This window comes from Antedon mediterranea, chromosome 1 (genome assembly GCF_964355755.1).
Source record: "Antedon mediterranea chromosome 1, ecAntMedi1.1, whole genome shotgun sequence".
Lineage (NCBI taxonomy): Eukaryota > Metazoa > Echinodermata > Crinoidea > Comatulida > Antedonidae > Antedon > Antedon mediterranea.
The window spans coordinates 5,887,662-5,910,295 of record NC_092670.1 but is presented as its reverse complement, the minus strand read 5'-3'; the positions used below and the strand labels follow the sequence as shown (position 1 = coordinate 5,910,295).

The 22,634-nt window shown below is 32.6% G+C and overlaps 1 protein-coding gene across 1 annotated transcript; it reads left to right on the top strand.

The window, feature by feature from the left end:
* The first annotated feature begins 524 nt into the window (after positions 1 to 524).
* Positions 525 to 21,928, top strand: LOC140054708 (uncharacterized). Its single transcript, XM_072099789.1, has 29 exons — positions 525 to 613; positions 1,142 to 1,387; positions 2,378 to 2,540; positions 2,828 to 2,955; positions 3,421 to 3,669; positions 4,321 to 4,371; positions 4,746 to 4,985; positions 5,101 to 5,277; positions 5,547 to 5,606; positions 5,951 to 6,219; positions 6,821 to 6,907; positions 7,265 to 7,621; positions 8,135 to 8,208; positions 8,460 to 8,523; positions 8,649 to 8,903; positions 11,943 to 12,193; positions 12,718 to 12,994; positions 13,221 to 13,385; positions 13,576 to 13,950; positions 14,058 to 14,318; positions 14,548 to 14,662; positions 14,767 to 15,108; positions 15,407 to 16,918; positions 17,028 to 17,086; positions 17,526 to 17,632; positions 17,872 to 18,080; positions 18,381 to 18,591; positions 19,270 to 19,388; positions 21,011 to 21,928. Exons 1-29 carry the CDS (start codon positions 586 to 588, stop codon positions 21,091 to 21,093), a joined length of 6,534 nt encoding a protein of 2,177 aa, XP_071955890.1. The 5' UTR covers positions 525 to 585; the 3' UTR covers positions 21,094 to 21,928.
* The last annotated feature ends 706 nt before the right edge of the window (positions 21,929 to 22,634 follow it).

The window sequence follows — 22,634 nt, the reverse complement described above, 5'->3', positions numbered from 1 at the left end:
TATCATTCTACAAACCTATATTTGGCTGTTTTGTATATTTTATTCATTAACAATCTAAAAATGTTAAAGTAACACCAATGCTGATCTCTTATTGTCGTTTTACTTTTAAGATTTACAATGTTTATTTCTGAAAAACATACGTTAAGTTTGCCAAATTATTTAATTTTAGTAGTCATACAGTCTTAAATTAACAAGGCCATATACATGGCTGCAGTCGTGTGCTCAAATTTGAGTTAGCGTTTACCGACCGACCAACCGACCGACATAGTGAGCTGTAGAGTCGCGTTTGCACGCAACTAAATATGGCTAACTTCTGGTTATCGTACGGCACTATTCTATTCTATTTGTATACATATTGCTTCATAATATTTTTCCTTTTTCTATTTCCATCTATACAAATAACTAGACATGGTTTTAAGAGGAATTTCGTTGCCAGGCGACATAAATAAACAGTCAATAATCGTTCACAACTATGGTGCATAAAGTTGAATGAACGAAAACGGGTTCATCCGTCACATTATATTCCTTAATCAACAGGCGTTTGGTCGCAAAATGAATTCCATTCTGTTTTTAAAGATTACATGAATGTTATCAATTGCTGTATATGCAAACGGTACAGTATTTATTTTAGTTATTTAAAAAAATAATGTTAAGACGTAAGTAGAAGGAAATACATTCATGTTCATAACATGGATCTGTATAACTAGTATAACATATTTCCCATTATAATAATAATAACTTTATTTGAACAGACGCTTTTAGAACAGCGGCACACGTTTTATGACGGTGCGTTCATTATGCGATTTTATTTTGCACACATCAAACATTCATGGGATCAGATTTGATGCGTTTTTTTGCGTACCATAACAATCATACACGGAGATGAAGATACGCATAGACATTCACGAAAATAATTTCGCCTACCGAACAAAAAGTTAATGGTACTTCTGTTTGAATTAATATTATTAATATTTCTGTGTCATGCTGAATGTCATTTTATAAAACAATAAGGTAAACAATACTGACTTCAATGGCCACAGACAAAGGATATAATTGGTGGGTTAAACAATTTCATGTAAAACGACTTCATTTGACATATTATAATGTTTAATATTTGATTTAAATTATTATTATTTCACAGAAGATATTATATTTGTGACCAACCTTGGTCTTCCGGGCATATACATTTCAAATATAGATGTCAGCGGAAACACAGCTTTGAATTTTACAATTGCTGTCCAAAATGATCTACTAACTAGACCAGTGGCTTTGGATTTTGATGCCACAACCTCAACATTATATTGGTCTGACGTAGCCACGTCTTCAATTGAATCTTATTCAATTGCTACTAACCAACACACAGTTTTAGTTTCTTTTGAATCTGGAAGTAAGAACAACTTTTAAAATTCATGAATAATGATAGAATACAGTATAAATATAATTTATTTTGTGGCAATACATAATTTATTTTAAGCTAGATGAGCCATTAAAAAAAATATTTATGAGAAAAGAAATTAAAGTAAACATATTTCTTGGTACAACTCTTTCATTTTAAATTCAACGATAGCTTTTTAATAATAAGTTTAGAATATATTTGATCCATAATAGAAGATTCAATGGGTTTTAATAGATTAAAGTGTTGGTTCTATTATAGATGAATATTGTATGATTAGAGCTTTGGTTAAGAACATCCAAAGTATCCCCCTGATTACTTGCTTGATACTTAACAAGCCTACCAGTTTATATGGCCGTTCTTTTTTTCTTTGGAACAAGACTATAAATACTCTATAGACGTTTGGAGGAATCCGGGTACAAAAACGTTTGTTGAATTAAAACGATAACTGTAATAATAATATTTGACTGTGGGTGTTAGAAGTGAAAGATTAGGTGAGAGTCTTTCAATATTCATTAACCAGATTCTTTTACTACATTTACTACATAAATGGTATGTACAACTAAAGAAAACCTTTCTAGTCTTAGGCCAAACTTTTATTTTTCTACAACTTGTATTTATGACCTCTGGTCGTATGTTAACGTACGTGCATGTTTAAAAACAAGGACAACAGCCATAAGTCGCGTGCTAAAACGCATAGTGATACCGGACCGACAGGCAGACCGACAGAACGACAGACCGACCGACATAGTGAACTATAGAGTTTCAGTAAAATTATAAAAATGATCACCTACAATCAACAACTTGCTGCATTCTGTAAAGACCATTACTAATTTTGAAGATTCGAATCATATCCGCTCTTAATCGTCTGTACTATAATGTAAGTAAACCCAGAAACTTTGATGAGGTGCCCAAACACAGCAATTGAATTGCAAGATAGATTGAAAAAAAAAACAAATTTATACAACATTATCATTATTTCAGGTGTGGATGGTTTAGTTGTTGATGGAAATGGAAATAAACTTTATTGGACAAGCACTGCAGAAGACCGAATAGAAGTAATAAATCTGGATGGAACAGACAGAACCATTCTATTTGACTCAGCATTAGTGGAACCACGTGCAATTAAGATAGACACAGAGAATGGGTATGTAAAAAATATTACCTTAAAATAATATCTTTTCATTACTATTTCTTGAGTGAGGAAACGTTTTTTCGCCGTCTTTCATATCTTTATTTAAATCCAAAATTAAGAGTTGTTTGTAATTGGGTCTTGTAGATTTTCTTTTGTCTTGTTTTTTTGTATGTATTCCAATCTGTAAATGGCGGGGCTCCCCACTGTCGATGGCGAATTGAAATTAAAAAAATAAAAATAAGAAATGATGTACAGTTCCTTATCGACCTTAACGCGACTGCATATTTATATATTGTTAGATACTTGTACTGGACTGACTGGGGAACATATATGATAGAGCGAGCACAACTAAATGACTTGAGTACAAGAACCGCCCTTGTGACGACTGGACTTATATATCCTAACGGACTGGTTTTATCAGTTTCTGGTAAGTTGGATTGGTTTATTATTTCAGTTTGACAAAGTGCTAAACTATTTAAGTTATTGAGTACATCGTACACATGATAGCGGGTAGTAGTAGTAGTGTGGGTTTATTAATATCACAAACTAAGAGAAGAACGATTGTAGCTTAAGCTCTGTCTACACTATAAAACCTTTTGTAACAAAACAATGTGATGTACCAATATATAGACAGTTTTGTCAAACTAGTTTGATAATGTAGACAGAAATTTACAATGAGGAGTATCCACACTCATTACTCTTGTTTGCCTTTTTAAATGCATCACAGAAACATTAATTAAAGATGATGCCCAAGAAATACTCTCATCTACCCTCTCATCTAAATTGAGAATAATACATTTCACTTGACATTAAAATTTTGTATCAATGAAAAAAGAAAAAATATGGTCTCATTAAAACAACTTTCTTTTCTATCATCTCTTCTTTATTGAAGAGGGGAAGATGTATTGGTGTGATGCAGGAACTGGACAAATCGAGGAATCTAACCTTGATGGAACCAGCAGAAGGACGATCATTTATGTAGTCGGAAAGTATCCTTTTGGTATTGAGATTTACGGAAACTATCTGTACTGGTCAGATTGGACGTCGGGTATATATCGAGTTGATAAACAGACTGGAATATCATCCATGCAAAGTAGTGATAGTCGACTTAATAAACCAGGAGGCTTACTTATATTTACAGGTAAATATTAAGGTTAGACACATCTTGTCTTGAAGGGTTTTAAAGAATGCAAAACATCTTAGCAGTATAGATATTATGTTGATATATATTTTGCGGTACACCACGTGTATTAGTTCTGAAAAGAACTGTTGAGTCGGGGACATTCTAGTACTATTTTTAGTCGCGTGCAATGCGACTCTACAGCTTACTATGTCGGTCGGTTGGTCGATCGGTCTGTCGGTTGGTTGGTCCTGAGGACGATCAAAGCATATTGATCGAAACGTCGAGATACTCAACTGTTCTTATCAGAACTAATACACGTGGTGTACCGCAAACTTTATATCAACATTTGATTTCGCCATGCAAACCTTCAAACAAAGTATAGATATAGTAAAATGTCTCTAAAGCATTACATCTTTTACGATTATATAACTAAAAGTATTACAAGCCTATTTTATTGAACCAACATTTTTCATCTACACTTCATCTAATATTTTCCTCTAAATGGTTTTTATTGGTTTTGAGATATTTATAATAACACTCAATAATGTTAGGCAAAGTCAATAAACCTTTTCTTGAATAAAAAGACAGTTTTCGTAATAATAATAAAAGTGAAAGTATTTACATTCAAATAGGTATAGCCTAAGTCCTAAAATAAATCTGTTTTTTCAGATTCAACAACGGAAGTACAAACAGAGACTAGTCTCACAACGACAGAAAATGGTAAATTTTGTAAAAATTACAAACAAAATAAATTGTAAAATGGTGAAAGAGATTTTTTTTGAAAATGTATACATCAATTAATCAGTATTATGATAGTTAACGTTAACTTCACAATACTGAATTCAATAAGATGAACCGGCTGTGAAATAAATGTAATGTTTGTCTTTTACCACATTAGTATAATGTGATAAGGACTCACAATCATCATCTACATGAAAACAAATTAGAAAAGTATTTTCAAGTTATAAAATCTGTTACTATTCAGCATCTCAAACATAGAAAGGTTTTGTTTTTCCGAGTGATACCATTTATTGTTTGTCACAACACAAACTTAACACAACATTAATAATTGATATTGTTCATTCACTTTAAAGTGATAGCTTATGAAGACTGTTTTGCAACAGAGGGTGACCCATGCCATTCTGAGCTTGAACTTACAGATTGGTACCGTAGCATCCACCATGACACCCAACCGGGTTTCATTATATCTGACAACTACATAAGAGATGGCTGGTACAATCTGAGAAATGAGGGTGATAGGATCGATATTAGAATGCCAACATCACCACCAGGAAATTTTAAATGTGGAACTAAATATCCAGTTTGGATTAATGGTTTGTTAACTGATTTACACTTAACTTTATTGAATGTGACTGTAATATGTATAAGAGGTAGAAGAGTGTGATGTGCTGTGAATTATTTTCATAGTTTCATATTGTAATGTTATAGGAACATATCCAGAAAATGGAGACCCAATCCAAAATGTTACTGGGTGTGTAGATTTCAATGGAACTGTGTGTGCCTATTCAATGGCGATTTGTATTAAAGCTTGTCCAACTGAAGATGGTCAATATTTTGTTCATTACCTTACTGACACTCCGGAACCTTATATGGGGTACTGCACAGGTAAGTATTACAAACTGTGTATGTTCAATCAATTCGATTCAAAACAAGGCCATATACATGGCTACATTTGCGTGCTCAAGTTAGTGTTTACCGACCAACCGACCGACCGACATAGTGACATGTAGCGTCGCATTGCACGCGACTAAAAATAGTACTAAAATGTCACGTGAGAACCTTAATATAACCTAAAACAACCTTAAGAACAAACTGTTAGACTTTAGTATTATTACTTTTAGAAGATTTTTTGTTTAATCATTTTTTTTTTTCAGATTCTCTTTTACCATGTGATGGTAATTTGACCTCATCAACTGGTTTTCCACCATGTGATGGTAAGTTTCATTATAATTATCTTCGTTGTACAAGCATTCTGAAAAAAGGTGTATAGATCTATTATTTGCCTAATTGGCTAATATACGCAGAGTAGATTATGAATAAAAAAATAATTACATCACACGTTCATAAGATAATTTCACATACAGTAGTAGGCCTACATACTACTCTATTAATTTTTTTCAAAGGATTTACAAACAAAATCTTATGAATACATGACAAACAAATTGTAAACTATGTTATAATCAAATTGTTATAACTAACTCTATTAATAATAAAGCTTTGACATTAGTAAATTATGACAATTCAGGTACTTTAACAATCATACAATGTAATTTATTAGATAATTTTCCAACGTTCAACGAAGAGCCAGTTCTGATATTTGAAGCTGAGGAAATAGGAATATCGGCAGTTTGCAACATAAACACCACGGAAAGTTTCAATGATATAGATTACTATGTGCGATGGTTTATCAACGAAACAATGGCTTACGAACAAAAGAATCAACATAAAATTAGTGATGAATATGACGTAGATGCTTCAGACCCAAAAAAGTGCTCAGGAGGCGGCGAACCTCATCAGTGTATCCTCAACAGCAAACTCGGGTCATACGTAAGTATTATATTTACAATACTTCGCTCGCTTAGGACATACCCTCTAGTAAGTGAACACGTAAGCCTATGGTTATCTTGTAAACGTGATTCCTGGAAAATGTAAGTAAAGCTGCTTTCACTTCACGTCCGGATTCGGTCCGGCGGCCTGAGAAAAAAATCGTAGACAATTTAGTACGATTCGAATCCGTACCTGATACAGGCTTTAAATTCGGAGCGATGGATCAAGAAGCCATTTATTTCTTGAAATCATATGATTGTTTTTCTTTTGACTTTGACCACCAACAGTGAGTATGAATAACCTCGCTTGACACCGGATAACTAAATTCGTGCTCGACGTGAAAGCACGATCGCGATATTTTTCACAAGGCGCCGGACCAATTCCAGTTTATATATTATTATATTATACAGTTTATATATAAATATTATTTCTTTTTTTCCATATATGGTATTGTTTTTAATAATTAACATGTTTTTAAAATAAAATATTACATAATTTATTTAAAACAAGATTAAAAAAAATAATAGAAACATTAATATTGGTTTTTAATTATACCGTATTATTATTTTTTTAAATAATGATATTCATTGTTATTGGTTAGGTGCAATGTGAGGTGAGTCTTAAATTCACGGATCAACATGTCTTTTCACCTCGTGTAAGAAGTAACACATTCTATGCAGGCTTAACGGTGAGTAATTATAGACCATAGATTCAATAATTAATATATGGTGTTTGTTTTTATTTCTAAATTAAATGTTATATTATTTTATAATACGCAATATTAGTCTATATTTACGGGAACTATAACTTTAATCATTTTAAATGTACCGGTAGTTTTTAAAATCTTCACAATACAATTTCGGTAAGCCCACAACCTGTTTGGGGGGAGGGGGTGATTCAAAAAGCTTAACCCTCCCAATCCAATCATCGTCACTGGTTTTAATTTGTTACTTGTTTTTATATCTTCGTAAGTACTACTTAAATTGGAAGAATTTGTTTTAAATATTATTTTAAATATTTGTGTTTATTTTCAATCGTTTTTAAGGTCGAACCAAACAACACCATTGAATTTGATATTGGTGCAAATAATGGAATAGAATTTAATATTTCTTCAACCATACCCATCGTTCCTAATTCTCAACTTTTCCGTATGATTTTTGCAAACCAAGAACTAGAATTGAACATAGATGTCGATATTGATGGCAATTATGCGTACTCGGACAAGTCTTGTAAAAAACGTTTATCAAACGTTTCTCCAGCAACGTTTAATATAATAGCAGCTAAGACGTGGTTCAAATATGCAAACAAAGCAAACTATATAAGGTTTAAGGGAGATTTAACGTTTGATACGATCCTTAGTAGAATATGGAAGTCAAGACAAACTAGTTTGCCCACTTTCAAAGTGAGTATTACCTCTTTCTATACAAATACATTGGGTTATTAAACAATACAATTTAATTATTAAATCGAAAAATAAAAATGTTCAATTTACAAGAAACAAGAAAGCGTAGTCGTCATAATATAAATGTAATTGCACTGGTATGTCTTTTTATAATCTAAAACAAAACAAAACATTTTTGTAACTTTTGTAACTTATCACTGTTCATTATTATGCATGAATTTTTTAAATCATGGACCATTTGTAAGAACATTATTTTAATGAAAATGTCATCCATGTAAAATAAGTTTATAAATTAATAAAATAAATGTAATTAGTTTATATTGTATTTTTTGATTTGTTAGTATTTTTGCGTACTGTACATTTTTCTTTGATGGAAACTTCTAATTTCAAACTGCCTGCAACGAAACCTAATAATATTTTTAATAAGATAAAGTTCACTATAATGTCTACAAAAACTTAAATTGCGAGTAACTTACGACAGAATAAAAAAGTTTTATTTCATTTTTGATAAAGATAATTGCAAATGGTGTGAATGTTAAAAGTTGTTCTGGAAGTGGTGATCCACATTACCGTAGTTTTGATGGATGGTAAGTTATTGTTGTTTAAATGTTATATCGTCTATTTTTATTGTTTTGTATTTGTTTTAGCAGTATATCAATGAATATCGTATTGTTATATTGAGAAAAGCACGTCTACTGTATGTTTCACAACCACGTTTATATTTAAAGTGTAGACATTTTATTAAAACATCGGTGGTGAACAATTTGAAAATCCATCATCCATTATTAATCATTACAATCTCCGGAGTTTTTAATTAATTGTTTTACCTTATTACCAGGTATTACCACATTTACGGGACTGGAGATTTCATATTCTACGAGCACACTACTCTGCCTATTAAGGTAAATTCACAAATAACACATGACTGAGTCCTCGTCAAAACAATGATACTAAAGATTGTAAATCATAAATTAACAAAACATCAACAATGGTAGTCTAAGCTCGTAAACTAAATTATATCTCATAGGTTCAGACTCGATTGTCTACATGCAATGGCGTAACTTGCACATGTGGAGTTGCCGTTCAAGTTGGCCATACTCACTTAATTGTTGATCGATGCAATGATGCCGGTAACACTTACACAATATTTAAAGCAACACACGACGGAGTGGTGAAAGAGGTGCGGACTCCTACTAATACGAAAGTGACAACAGCTGAAATATTAAAAGACGGTGAAAGAACACCTGGGACATCTCTTGAGTACAAAAATAGACACTTTAAGGTAAGTTGGTAGATGGTACGCTCGCCTCGCTCGCGTACCATCTAGGTCGCGTGCCCACAGATGGTTCTCGAATACATAATAATTTCAGCGTTAAAAAACTGGCGATTTCAAATGTACGTACCGCAAAATAAATAGACACTGTGATTTATGTACTGAACTAAAATTAGCACCCTGTGAATTATTTCCGAAAGAGAAACTTGTCACAAAATGAGACCAATTGTTTAAGTCAAATTTAAACAAACTTAATTTGTGTTTTGTATGTAACATTATAGAGTTGAGGGGTGGGAAAGAGGATGGGTGCAAAGAGGAACAATTTTTAAATATATTCTTTATCCATGTAGTAACGAAATATTAATTGTTTTCATGTTTTACAAATAATATACCACTAAACACAGTAAAACATTGCGATGTAATACTTTGTTGAAACTATCACCGTCCTAGTCGATTGAAATAGTACAGTACATGTAACGATACATCACTACCACGTGTATATGTTTATATAATGTAGAACAATTTGTGAAAACCACTTCTATTAGGGGCAAATCATAAATTCGATTTAATCGTCAATTAATATTAAATTATCGAACTCAACTTAATTAGTAGGCCTAATGGTTTTCAATTGTTTCTTAGAGCCAATTCATACTTAAGTTGGTTCCTACCCTACCCACCAAAGTTGTTCTGCGTTTAGGGCATATGATGCACCGTAGGCCTATCCTCTACTGGCTTTACAACGCTACTCATGCCAGTGAGGTGATGATGTGGGTGGTTTAACTGCAATAATAAAGATGTGTACATAATATACGGCGACTGAAAACGCTAGCTCATTATCCGTTAAAAAAAAATACCAACCATGGAACTATAATATAAGATATATATATATATATATATATTATAGTTCCATGATCCAACCTCTGCAGCACATATTTAAAAAAAAAATGGATCGAATTTCTGTTATGAGTATACAGTACTTGCCTTTACGACGCCTGAGGGAATAGACACTTGTGGAACAGATATTGGAATGTTCCATTCATTTCAAATCAATACATTTGTATAAACGTATATTAAATCTATCAAAACAGTATTTTTTAAAGAAAATCGGCCTGTCTTCAACATTATGATGCTGTACTCGAGCTGTTCAACCGGTTTTCAGCCATCTATATATAAATTATGGTTAATTATGACATAGGCGAGCACAATGCAAAAACTTCGGTACAAATCTCCGCCTTATCTACCTTATCTATCCGAGATGTACCGCGAAACGTAGATTTGATAACATTAGTGTGCACGCCGACGCTATTGTTCCATATTTATATCTTAGGAAGATATTATAAAGAGTTTTTTAACAACATTTATGATTTCAACATTGGATTTTCCTCTCAATTTCAATTCTTCCCGGTCAAAGTAATTTCCGGGTTTAAGATAAGTTCACCTTAGTTTCAAATATTTTCTCTCTTTTATACACAAGGGAGCAGTTAAAATAATAGATTTGACCCTAAAGGTGAGTGGAAACAGGCACTTCCATCAATAAATACAGTGTCCCTTTGGAAGACGAAAAAAAAATTGGCCATTAATCATAGCCATTTCCGTTTTTTGTTTATTTTAAAACATACCACACGTGTGTGAAGGTACAGTAGTTAAATAATAGGAATTATACTGCAAATTAATAAAGATCAAATTAAATATACGCCATAAAGAATCAGAATATATTGTGGGGAATAGTATTATAAAATTACATAGGGAGATTTGATAAGACATTTTTCGAGTGAAATCCCGATAGCTGAGTTTTATTGAGTAAGCTTGCAGGAATAACTGTAGGCTATCTTCCTGTGTCCCGTTAGGACCGAGATGTCTGCCCATGTTGCAAGCCGTAATGTCTTCTTTCTGGGGCCCACTCTGTCACGGCAGTTAGTTTCAAAAGATGATTAAATTAAATAATGTATTAATAATTATTAGGATGGTATTCATTTGAATAAACGCCTCTCCAATAAAACATCACTTTGAATAATAACCCCCCCCCCCCCCACACAACCCAACTATCTAATAAACGTCCATCCACATATTTATAATAACACAATTATACTATTTGTAGTAGAATTCACCACACTGTTATCTGCAATTTACCAAGCATTTGTTATTCTTTTTTACCACTTTTCATATCTATGAGAGGATTTCATTTGATTATAAATGTTACCATATTATTAGAACTAAAAAATTTAACATATATCCCTCGAATAAGCACCTCCCTCAAATGACCTCCGCCTCCCCAAAGGGCCCTACCAAACAATAAAAACTATACTTTAAAATGTTATTAATCATCTAAAACACTGTGAAACAAAGTAGTTCAGTTTTACGAATGTCAAGCAATTTCAATAATGGTAACCGACAGAAAATGTATAAGCAGAACATTATCATTCCGAGAACCATCGTCTACACTTCCTAGAGGGGGAGCGAGCGAAGCGAGCTCACCCTCTAGTTAAAAACAATTATCGTAGGAGGAGATAGGAAAATGCGAAGCATCCTCGTATTATTGTCTGCGGGTATTTTTCAAGATGGACATACATTAGACAGTGTATACCACGATCGGAAAACACCCCTATTTGGGGCAAATCGTTGAACATAAATTCGTTTTAATCGTCAATAACTAATTATCTAACTTAATTTAATTAGTAAACACGGTTACATCAGGTGGTTAAAATCAGTACCGAAAGTACGAACCAACTTTATATACCATCGAGTAAACATTCTAGAAGTAAGGCGCGATTTACCGAATTTTGCCCTTACGTAAATTTATATATAGATAAGTTGTTAAAAGAGAACTAAACAATATAAATCCTTCATTTATTCTCGATAATTATCAATAAAAAAGTGTAGGGCTATACACAATTCGAAAAAAACTAATTATCATTGTATTCATCATTTTAATTTTGAAAAGAAATCACAGTCAAAATGGTTCCTAACCACTTAACGTTAAATACGTAGGATAATATCTATAGGGAATAGTAAATTAGTAATTGTTCACAAAATATTTGTTTTCACTAGATTAACCTACCGACAGGGTCCTACATAACAATAAAGTTATTTTGGAGTCGTTACGTGAGTGTATTTATGACGGGTTCATGGGATGATTTCGAGAATATTAAAGGGTTGTGCGGAAACTTTGATAACAAACTACACAATGATGGTCAGTATGGAAATTCTAGTGTACCTGATTACAAATGTGTAAAACCAGAAGACTGCAAACCAGCTTATTACAATACAGTTGATCCAAAAAACTTCTATAATAGTTGGAGGTAAGACTACATTATAGTATATTCAATTTCTAAATGAATACATATTTTGTTTCCAGTCTTTTGTTGACACAAACAGGTAACACGGCAGATAAAACTATCCTCTTTTAATGATAGTAGATAAAGAACACATCATCACTGAGTATCAAGTTCAAACATGTTTGCGATGCACCTTTTTCATTATCATGTTTGTTTGCCTAAAATAATTCTACTAAAAATAATTAATATTGCATTCTTTTCCTTCTTGCCAACATAGTGGCTGTAGCGTGATGGTTAACGTTAACCTCTAATCCCCAAGGCTCAGGTTTAAATCCTGACCTGTACTACAAGGGTTGGAACTCACGACTCTTTCAACTACTCTTCACGTCTATAAGCACGATCAATTGAAATATTAGTAGTTCATCTTTGCATACATTGAATGTATAACAAGATTGACTTTGTAAACTATAGTTTAAAAGTTAAACACAATTTGGTAATGTCATTGTTTAAAGGAAAATAATATATTATTTAAATGTTTTAAATAATAGGGTTAAAAACAACGAAAATATATTCCTGGGAGCTCTTAACGTGGACAACCCATATGTGATTCAAAGATATTGTTCATGTGAAGAAGGAAATATTAAATGTGACCACTGTAATGGACTTAACGCCAACAACAATAATCTAGGCTGTGGTAGTGATGATGACGAGGAGACTAACGGAGTAAGAAGGAGGAAGAGAGAAGTGGAGGTGAATGATCTTGATGACCAGGCTGGAAATTACGAATTTACTCCATTCGACGGCGATCCTGATTTTGAGCCCCAGGTAATACTAACAATTTATAATTGATCAAATAAATAAAGTTGTTAAGTTTCTCGTAACTATTAACTGCTTCAGAAGAGTTCTATCGGAAAGCAACTCTTTTAAATTTTTATGTATATAACTTAGACAAATATATTTACTCTCGTAATTGTATCTTCTTGTAACTTTTAGTGTCCAGACAATTACACACTAATTAAATTTATTTTCATCTAAAATGTTCACGTACCAGATTCCAGAATTCCCAACTCCAAATGGATTAACTGAAGAGTATACAACAAAAATTTGTACAGAAACATTGCTGAACTCGACTACTTATGAAGTTTGTTTAGATGCAATCAATAATGGATCGATCACTATTGATGACATCATTGAAGGTTGCATTGTTGACATTATGGTAATGATTATACGTATTTAGATAATGAAAAAAAAAGCTTTATGTACATAAATCTATTATATAGATACTGAATGTTTATGATTTAGATATGGTGAGAATATTTCATGCGTTCAAAAATTGACTGCTCTATTTTTAACTAGGCGAACACATAACATTCATTTTTGTTATAAAACATTTATTATTTATTTAGGTAGCAGATGATGAGTCTATTGCTAAACAAACGGTGACGGAACTTCAAGACAGATGCGAGTTAGAACTAACCACAAATCCACAATATTGGGAAGTATCCGAGAATGGAACTCTTGTACCACCAACTGAACTGTTAGGACAGCTATGTGTGAATGAGTGTAGCGATAAGGGTGAATGCATAAACGGGACGTGTGCCTGTATCGAAGGTTTTGGCGGAAGCGATTGCTCCATCTCACTCGCTGAACCACCTTTAGTATTTGCTGTTCTTGGCGATGGTCTCTGTGATATTCGTAGCAGACCTTGTAGATCAGCTAAAGTGTATGGAGAAAATTTTGATGAAAGAGGAAATATTACTTGTCACATCCAACACATCAATGTAAGTTTCACGCCGTAAACAATGTATAAATAATCTAAGAATTATATAATCTAAGTTTATAGTCGGCCTACAAATATGTATTGTGATTTTTGTTTCTAACAATGTAGGTGAGTGGCATTGGCGTAACACTGCTTCAAGAAACTTCCATAGTATCAGGAATATTCAGAACTGATCAAGAAGTAAAATGTCCCTTACCGGAACCTGCAGTTCAACCAGGTTCACCAGGAGGAGAAGGTGTTGTAGCGAGTGGTTATCTGATATCAATTAGTAATGATGGTGAATTGAAAAGTGAAGAAATGGCAGTATTGATTGTTTACGATTCTGTCTGCCAAGTATGCAATGCATCAGAAGGAGAATGTTATTTAAAGGTTGTTGACTTTTATTATAAAAATTTATGTAAAAAACAAAAATAAAGTTTAAGTCCAAAGTAGGTTCTTGATGAGGCAAGAACTAATTACGATGCCTTACGCTCTAAGTAAATTTGAAGAAATTGATTCCAGAAAAAAAGCTTTAAATAATAAAAATATTAAAAACTTGTTACAATATGGTAATTAAATTACTTTTAAAATAAACATGGCAGTTTGTGATGTCTTTCAGAATAACTCCTGCAATATCGATGGTCACTGCTACGCTGCATTTGATGTAAATACAGAAGATTGCTGTCAACAATGTTTACCAGAGGACTCTGTCGACAGCTGGTTACCTCGCAAAGGTTAGAACAACTCACTTATCGTCTAATCTCTTTCACTTATAACAACTATACAATTGTGATTATGATACTTATGATGTCTTGGTATATTTTAACAAATAATTTAGATGATGCTGCACCGATAATTTACACGTCCAACCCATACACAGCTATCCACCAAGAACCAATCACATTTACGTTTGATATACAGGATCCAGAAGGCTGTGGGATAACATTTAACAAAACTTATGGAAATGTTAATGCAACCATTTCTACATCCGGAAAATTTAATTGGGCACCTGCAATGTCAAATCCTGATTCGATATTTGAGATAAATATGCAAGACAAGTGTGGGTTTTCAGCCACGTTTAATTTCAGCGTTTATGTTTGCAAATGTGAAAATGGTGATGTTTGTGCTTTTGTAAACGGATCCAGTTTATATGAATGTGTTGCTTCTGAAACTTCGGAGGGTATGTATACAGTATTTATATGTTTTGCACAGTTTGATTTAAACAAGCATACTACACTATTGATTGATTTAAGCAGCAAGTACCAGTATTTCCAGCAGTGTTACTGTCCACTATTAACTTAAGTAATTAATAAAGTCTTAAAGACAAATTGTACCTACAGTATACTTTATAACGTTTGTTTGTGTTACATTACATCAACAATATCTTAAATGAATTACAACTTGTCAATGATGTGTACAAATTGATTTTCAGCCATGTTGTTGTTGTTTAAATGTTGTAGGTCTACCTTGTTTTCCAGAAACACCTATAACTGAAGGAACACACTTGACTTCATTGAAAACCGAGAACACCATTATGTCAACGGCCAATGTGAACGACCCTGTAAGTACACCAACACATATAGTTAGTGAATCTTCACCGCCCTCATCATCGAGTATCACCGAGAGCACTTATGCTGACGTAACGTTCTTGGAAAAAGGAACAATGCATAGTACTTACACAGCAACAAATGAAAGAAGTACTAGTTTGACAGATACTCTGCAAACTGATTTTACTGTGTCAAACTCAGCTGTTCATTTGTCAAAACATACAACGACGAATAGTGATGATGAAAACGGTGACGGAACTCAACAAACTACAATTCGAGAGACAAAAAGAACAACTCTGGCCACAACAGATGTGTTGGATGTCTCGATATCAAGTACTGATGATAATAAAGGTAAAACAATTGAGAAGACGATACTTTCACAAACAAGTACTAATACGGATACACCAGCTACGTTGAATATCATGGATTTGAGTAGCAATGATGGAACTGAGAAACCTACAATTTCAGAAACAGAAACTCAGGACACAATAGCCACGTCGACTAGTGATGAGGGAAATGGAAAACAAACCAGACAAACTACCATTCAAGAAATAGATACTTCTACACAACCGTCTATAACCTCAAGAAAGATTGATGGTGACACATCCAAACAGACTACAGTTACAGAAGTAAACGTACCAGACCGTGAAACAACTATATCGACGGTTATGACCTCTAAATCTAAAACTACAACCTCGAACGTAATGGCGTCACATGATTTCAAAACAGTTGGTAATACTGATGCATCTACTGGAACACAAACCCAGCACATAATAGCAACGTCGACTAGCGGTGAGGGAAAAGGTAAACAAACCAGACAAACTACCATTCAAGTAAAAGATACTTCAACACAACCGTCTATAACCTCAAGATCGATTGGTGGTGACACATCCAAACAGACTACAGTTACAGAAGTAAACGTACCAGAGCGTGAAACAACTGTATCGACGGTTATGACCTCTAAATCTAAAATTACGACCTCGAACGTAATGGCGTCACATGATTTCAAAACAGTTGGTAATACTGATGCATCTACTGGAACAAAGGCAACAGAAAGGTTAACATCACAGGGAACACAATACTATACATCATCACCAAATCCCTCTAGTTCTAGCAGTCCTGTTTTAACTACACATACTAAGAGCACGTCTGGCTATTCTACCAATTCTGTTCGCACTAACTCATACGATGAACCTACAGTCCTTCAAGACGATCGTACTGAATTGCATGGTTTGACGACATTAGGAAGCGATATAGATTTTGTGACTAAGATAAGTCAAAGTTCTACTATTAATGACGTTACATCAGTAAAAAATGGAAAATATATGACTTCATTTAAATCCACACCACAGACATACATTAGTTCTGAGGAGCCACGCACCAATGAGCATATCCTTACTGAACCAGTGACTGAAACAGAGATTAAATTAACAAAATTGTCAAGTAAGCATACTGTATTTATGTATCAACAAACAATATGTAAAAATCTTAAGTTATTCAGAAATTAATAAATGCTTTGTTTAAAATTAAATTGTAATTTCGTATCTTACAGACACAGTCGATAATTATAATGAAGCCGTATCATTGACATTAAAAGGTCATGAAGTACCGGTAAGCAAACAAACAAATACTGTTGGCTTTTCCTTGAGTATGCCATTTACATACATGTCACATAATAGTTATTATTCAGTTTGACCAACAATTTGATGTAAACAAATATTTACCTGAAAAACTGTAATTTAAATAAAAAAATTGTCAAGTTTGTTAAAAACAATATTTTGTCTTTTTAGTTAAGTTAAATCATAAAATAAAAATAAAATTCTGATTTCAATTTATCTTAATTTTTATGTTTTGGGGGACAATGCATATAATATTTGATGGAATTTGAATACCAAATCAATTATTTATTCTGTAATTTCTGCAAGATTGAATCTGCTTTTTTTATTTCTTTAGTATAAATAATATTGAATATAAGTCGTTTACACTGTAGAAAATAGTATACTATTCTTATGTTTTAAACAATAATTCGTCCCGCATTACAACTTTACAGTGGCTTCCTACAGTGAAAGAAGTATTTCGCATAAGCGTTATGCACGCTATGAACACATATTGCCTTATAAATGCTGCTAGTTGCTGCGATTGGACTGAAACCAATACGTAAGTTATATGAAATACGTTTAAAGTACACTATATTATTAATAAATATTTAGGTAATCCTGTTTCATTGATTTACATTTGTTCTGTCGGTGTGCGTTTTTTTTTGGGGGGGTTTTTCTATATATGATGAAATTAAATAAATTATATGATTATGATGTGATAGCCATTTTCTCTAATATGACAAACACATTTACAACAATTGCACAATAAAAAAAAAACATTTTATTTTCTGTCACCAGAAAAAATACGTTAAATGAAGATATTACAACTATCGGACAAATAAAGCTGACTGATGAAAAGATTGCTAATAACCAGATTGACATCGTTATGTCTGTTGGATACAAAAATTATTCCAATACATGTTTCCAAAACAATGGTGAAAGACAAAAGAGGGATTCAACTAACAATAAAAAACATTCAATTTCCCGAAGAAATAATGTGGCTAATGGTAAGATTTTAGAATAAAAAATTAGTATAATAATGTTCATCTAAAAAAAAGTAGTAATACTGTTTATCGCAATAATATTGAATATACGATATTGAATTAAATATTAAAAACATCCACCTTCTTATGATACTGGAGAGCAAATCTAGATATTTTATAATGGTAATTTTTCAATATGCGATACCACATCCAACTACTTTATTAGGCAATATATAAATCAGTTCAAATAGAGAAAATAAAATCATATTTATACATTTTAAACGGGATAACTAAAAATTAAAATGGTTCAACATTTTGTTTCAGAATACATTTCCGCTGAAGTTGTAAAATCTGCAATTGAACAAGAAAAAGAGAGCATTGAGGCTGCTATTCAAATGGAAATCATAGATGTTTCCCTGTATTCTGAAGAAAAAGAACCTGTTGATGATAAATCATACACTGTATTCATACTGATTGGAGTTTGTTGTTTTACAGTGATCATTTTGTTCGGATTTGCGTTTGGAGTTTACAAATGGTGTGTATTTTCTAATTAATCACTTTTAGTATATAAGCGACCGTTCTAAAAAAAAGGCAATGTTCTTCTTGTTTTCGAGATGCCTTAAAACAAGGCCATATACATGGCTGCAGTCGCGTGCTCAAATTAGTGTTTACCGACCAACCAACCGACCGACCGACCGACCGACATGTAAAGTCGCGTTGCAGGCGACTAAAAAGGAAAGCGTTATATGTTAGGTTTCTCTGATCGTACTGATTGTTACGGATTCGTGTCAACAGGCAACCTCTTTTCCTTTAAAGATGTATTGTCCCCCAAAAACATGAAAAATAAAGATTAATAAAATCTTTGAATAGATTATTTTGTCATTTTAATCAAGTTAATCACTTCTGTAGAAAAAAAAAGCGGAAAAAATAATGTTTTTACTTATAAAATGACAAAATTAATGATTAAATTCAACCAAAAATCCATTGGCTGGCAGCCAATTTGACTATTTTTTTGCTTTAAATTACTGTTTTTCAGGTAAATATAGTTTGGTCAGATCTAATTTTTGGTCAAAGTGGATAACTATTATGTGACATTAAAATGGCATATTCAACAGAAATTTTGTTAATAATTATTTTTTTTCTAATAATAATTTTTTTAAATTTAATTAGGTATATTTAAAATTGAATTTTGAAATAATATTTATGTTACTAGGCTTCATCGACCAAACAAAAGCAACTACACGAGTAGTAAAATCGTTTCCATACCATCATCGTCTCCTTCGCCTACAAGTTTATCAACAGATGTATCAGGACCAAGCGCAATTTCATCTAGTAAGTAAAACAGGATCGAGCTTGAGGTGGACATTAACCTAAAACAAATGTTAAATCTTAATTTAACAAGGCCAACAGCCATTAAGTCGCGTGCTACAATGCATAGTGATACCGGACCGACAGACAGACCGACAGACAGACCGACAGACAGACCGACAGACCGACAGACAGACAGACCGACCGACCGACATAGTGAACTATACTGACCGAAATTACTGAACATGTTTAAAAATGTTGAAATGTTTAAAAACATTTATATTTTTTTAATTTACACGTGCGTAGCCTGTCACTTTCGACGTGCTCGTATAACGTAATTTCGAGTTGAAAAGTAAGTCAAGAAAACAGAAATCGGGCAAAAAGAGTGCGCAATAACATTTAACGCGCAGTGCGCACGCAAAAATATGCGCACTCATGGCAATTTTGTAAACGCTTAAAATTGCCTGAAATGTACTCTTATTTCATCGAAAATAAATTTTGAAAATTTTAAGCGCGCATACGCATGCGTTACATGCGCTACGCACGTAATTGTATTGCCATATGATGATTTATGCCCTGAAATTTATGAGTACCAAATTTTATTTAATTTTGATTCATGGTTGTGAAGATATGATTACAAACGTGATTTCGTTAAATCGTGCGTAGACCGCGTAATTTTTTATTGCGCACCGTTAAAACATAACCACATTGATTCCTGGCCATAAGGAATATACTGTGAAAAATTGACCTAGCTAGATTAAACTGATATCAAGATAAGGTCAGAAAGCGATAAAACGCATAGTGATACCGGACCACCGACAGACAGACAGACAGACCGACCAACCGACCGACATAGTGAACTATAGAGTCGCTTCCACGCGACTAAAAATAGGTATATACTTATAAAGGTAAAGGTGAGTCCCGTGTTCTCTGAACGTAGGGGAATGAGCTGTTAGGAGCTGATTGTACTAAGCCTCGGCATTATGTGGTAGGGTGGCCAGTAGTTCCTTTCCACGCCGCCTTTTTTCTCCCTAGTATTTTCAACCAGGTACTCATTTACAGCTGAGTGGACTGGGAGTTCTCGGGAATTGAACCCGGGTCTAGCTGTATGTAAGTCCTAACCACTCAGCTATCCAACTCCTTATACAACTATACTTATACATATCCTAATATAACCTTTAAATAATTTTAATTTATAAACCCAAAATATCACAGTGAATTGTTCAATTGTTGGTTATTTGATTAATTTTGTGTTTGCTGATGGGTACTTTGTGGATTCCAAACATTTATTGTATAGGACCTCCGTGCCCTCCTTCCCTCCTATCAGCTCCTCACTAAAGCTTTTTTATATTTATATATTGTGTTTATATTTATTTATTTATTTTGCTGTATATATTGTATTTTCTGGAGGAAATAAATATAATAAGAAATTAACAATTAATGTTGACACGTGCTATATTTATTGGACATGTGCAGTACGTTTTGAATATAGGTTGTAATTAAGTTGTTGGATGACCAAAAAGTTCATTACAAACTGTAGACCCTGTACTTGATATTTTGTTTTTCTTCTTCTAATGTAATCTGTATTTTATCGATATTCGACGGATGAATAAATAAACTTGTGATGAAATATCTTGTATTCACAGGCTCATTGGATGGTATGTTCATTGCCTCAAGCTTGAAAGGAAGTCGAGCGGGAACACCTACTTCCATAAATGCGTGGAACTGAATTAATTGCGATAAAATAAAACTGTTTTTATTATTAACTTTTGAATTTAAATGTAACGATATTAAACGTTTAAATATTTTGTTTAATATCTATTCAGAAAAAGTATTCAAACTTATTGTTGGACATAGGTGAGGCAGAATGAACCCCTTCTTCGTAATTTTATAAGAAATCCACCAAACTTAACTTTAGGTTTCTAAAATTTAAAGATTTGTTTTGAAAAATCAATGTAACATAGGACAATACTTAAAGATGTATTGTCCCCCAAAAAGATAAAAAATGAAGATTAATTAAATCGGACTTTGAATAGGTTATTTTGTAGTGTTATTAAAGTTAATCACTTCCTTAGAAAAAAACCGAAAAAAAATAATGTTTTCCCTTGTAAAATGACAAAATAAATGGTTAAATTCAACCAAAAATCCAATTTGACTATGTTTTGCATTAAATTGCAGTTTTTCAGGTAAATACATTTTTTTTCGATCTAATTTTTGGTCAAAGTTGATTATGATATTAAAATGGCATATTCAACAAAAACAATTTAAATATTTAATTTTTCAGGGGAACAATACATCTTTAAACAATTAAATTCTAAAATGAATAGTTATCCGACGATTTAGTGTATATACAAAATTTAAAAAAAAATATTATATATATCTATTGCTTTAAGATTGTAAAGAAAAGGTTAAATAGAAGGTCGAGCGTGAATGAGTGAGTTAATTGCAATAAAAAAGTGTTATTATTAATATTACTGATTGTTAATTTTTGAACAGTGTATTCCGTCCAAGAAAAAAGTATTCAACTTTATAATAAGTGCTATGTTTTAATAAAACTGTTTGTAAAATAAATGGTAAAGGTTTTTTTTGTTTTTTGTTAAACATTTATGTTGTTTATCAAACAATATAAACTTATTTTTGGACAGCGTTGAAGTAAAAAGATTCCTTTAATAAATGTACAGTTTAAGGAGAGGTATTCCACTATTCAGGTGACACTACCACACAACCGAAATTGTTCTCTTAATACCCAAAATAAACACTAATTAATCTGGGCTCAAGAAAGTATCATACGGTACTAATTTTTTTAATATAGCAATTTTAATGAATATTATTATGTTGGTCTTTTGTTGTTGTTATTTTCACCTTAATAGAGTTGAATCAACCATTTGCTAAATCAATTTTTCACAGAATATTCCTTATGGCCAGGAATCGATGTGGTTATGATTTCACGGTGCGCAATAAAAAAATACGCACGATTTAACGAAATCACGTTTGTAATCATATCTTAACAACCATGAATCACAATTAAATAAAATTTGGTACTCATAAATTTCAGGGCATAAATCATCATATGGCAATACAATTACGTGCGTAGCGCATGTAACGCATGCGTACGCGCGCCTAAAATTTTCAAAATTTATTTTCGATGAAATAAGAGTACGTTTCAGGCAATTTTAAGCGTTTACAAAATTGCCATGAGTGCGCAGATTTTTGCGCGCGCACTGCGCGTTAAATGTTATTGCGCACTCTTTTTGCCCGATTTCTGTTTTC

Coding starts and splice junctions, on each gene's coding strand:
- LOC140054708 (XM_072099789.1), top strand. CDS start 586: ATGTTATCAATTGCTGTATATGCAAACG. Junction 6,220..6,820: donor ACAGCAAACTCGGGTCATAC/GTAAGTATTATA, acceptor GTTATTGGTTAG/GTGCAATGTGAGGTGAGTCT. Junction 14,319..14,547: donor AAGGAGAATGTTATTTAAAG/GTTGTTGACTTT, acceptor GATGTCTTTCAG/AATAACTCCTGCAATATCGA.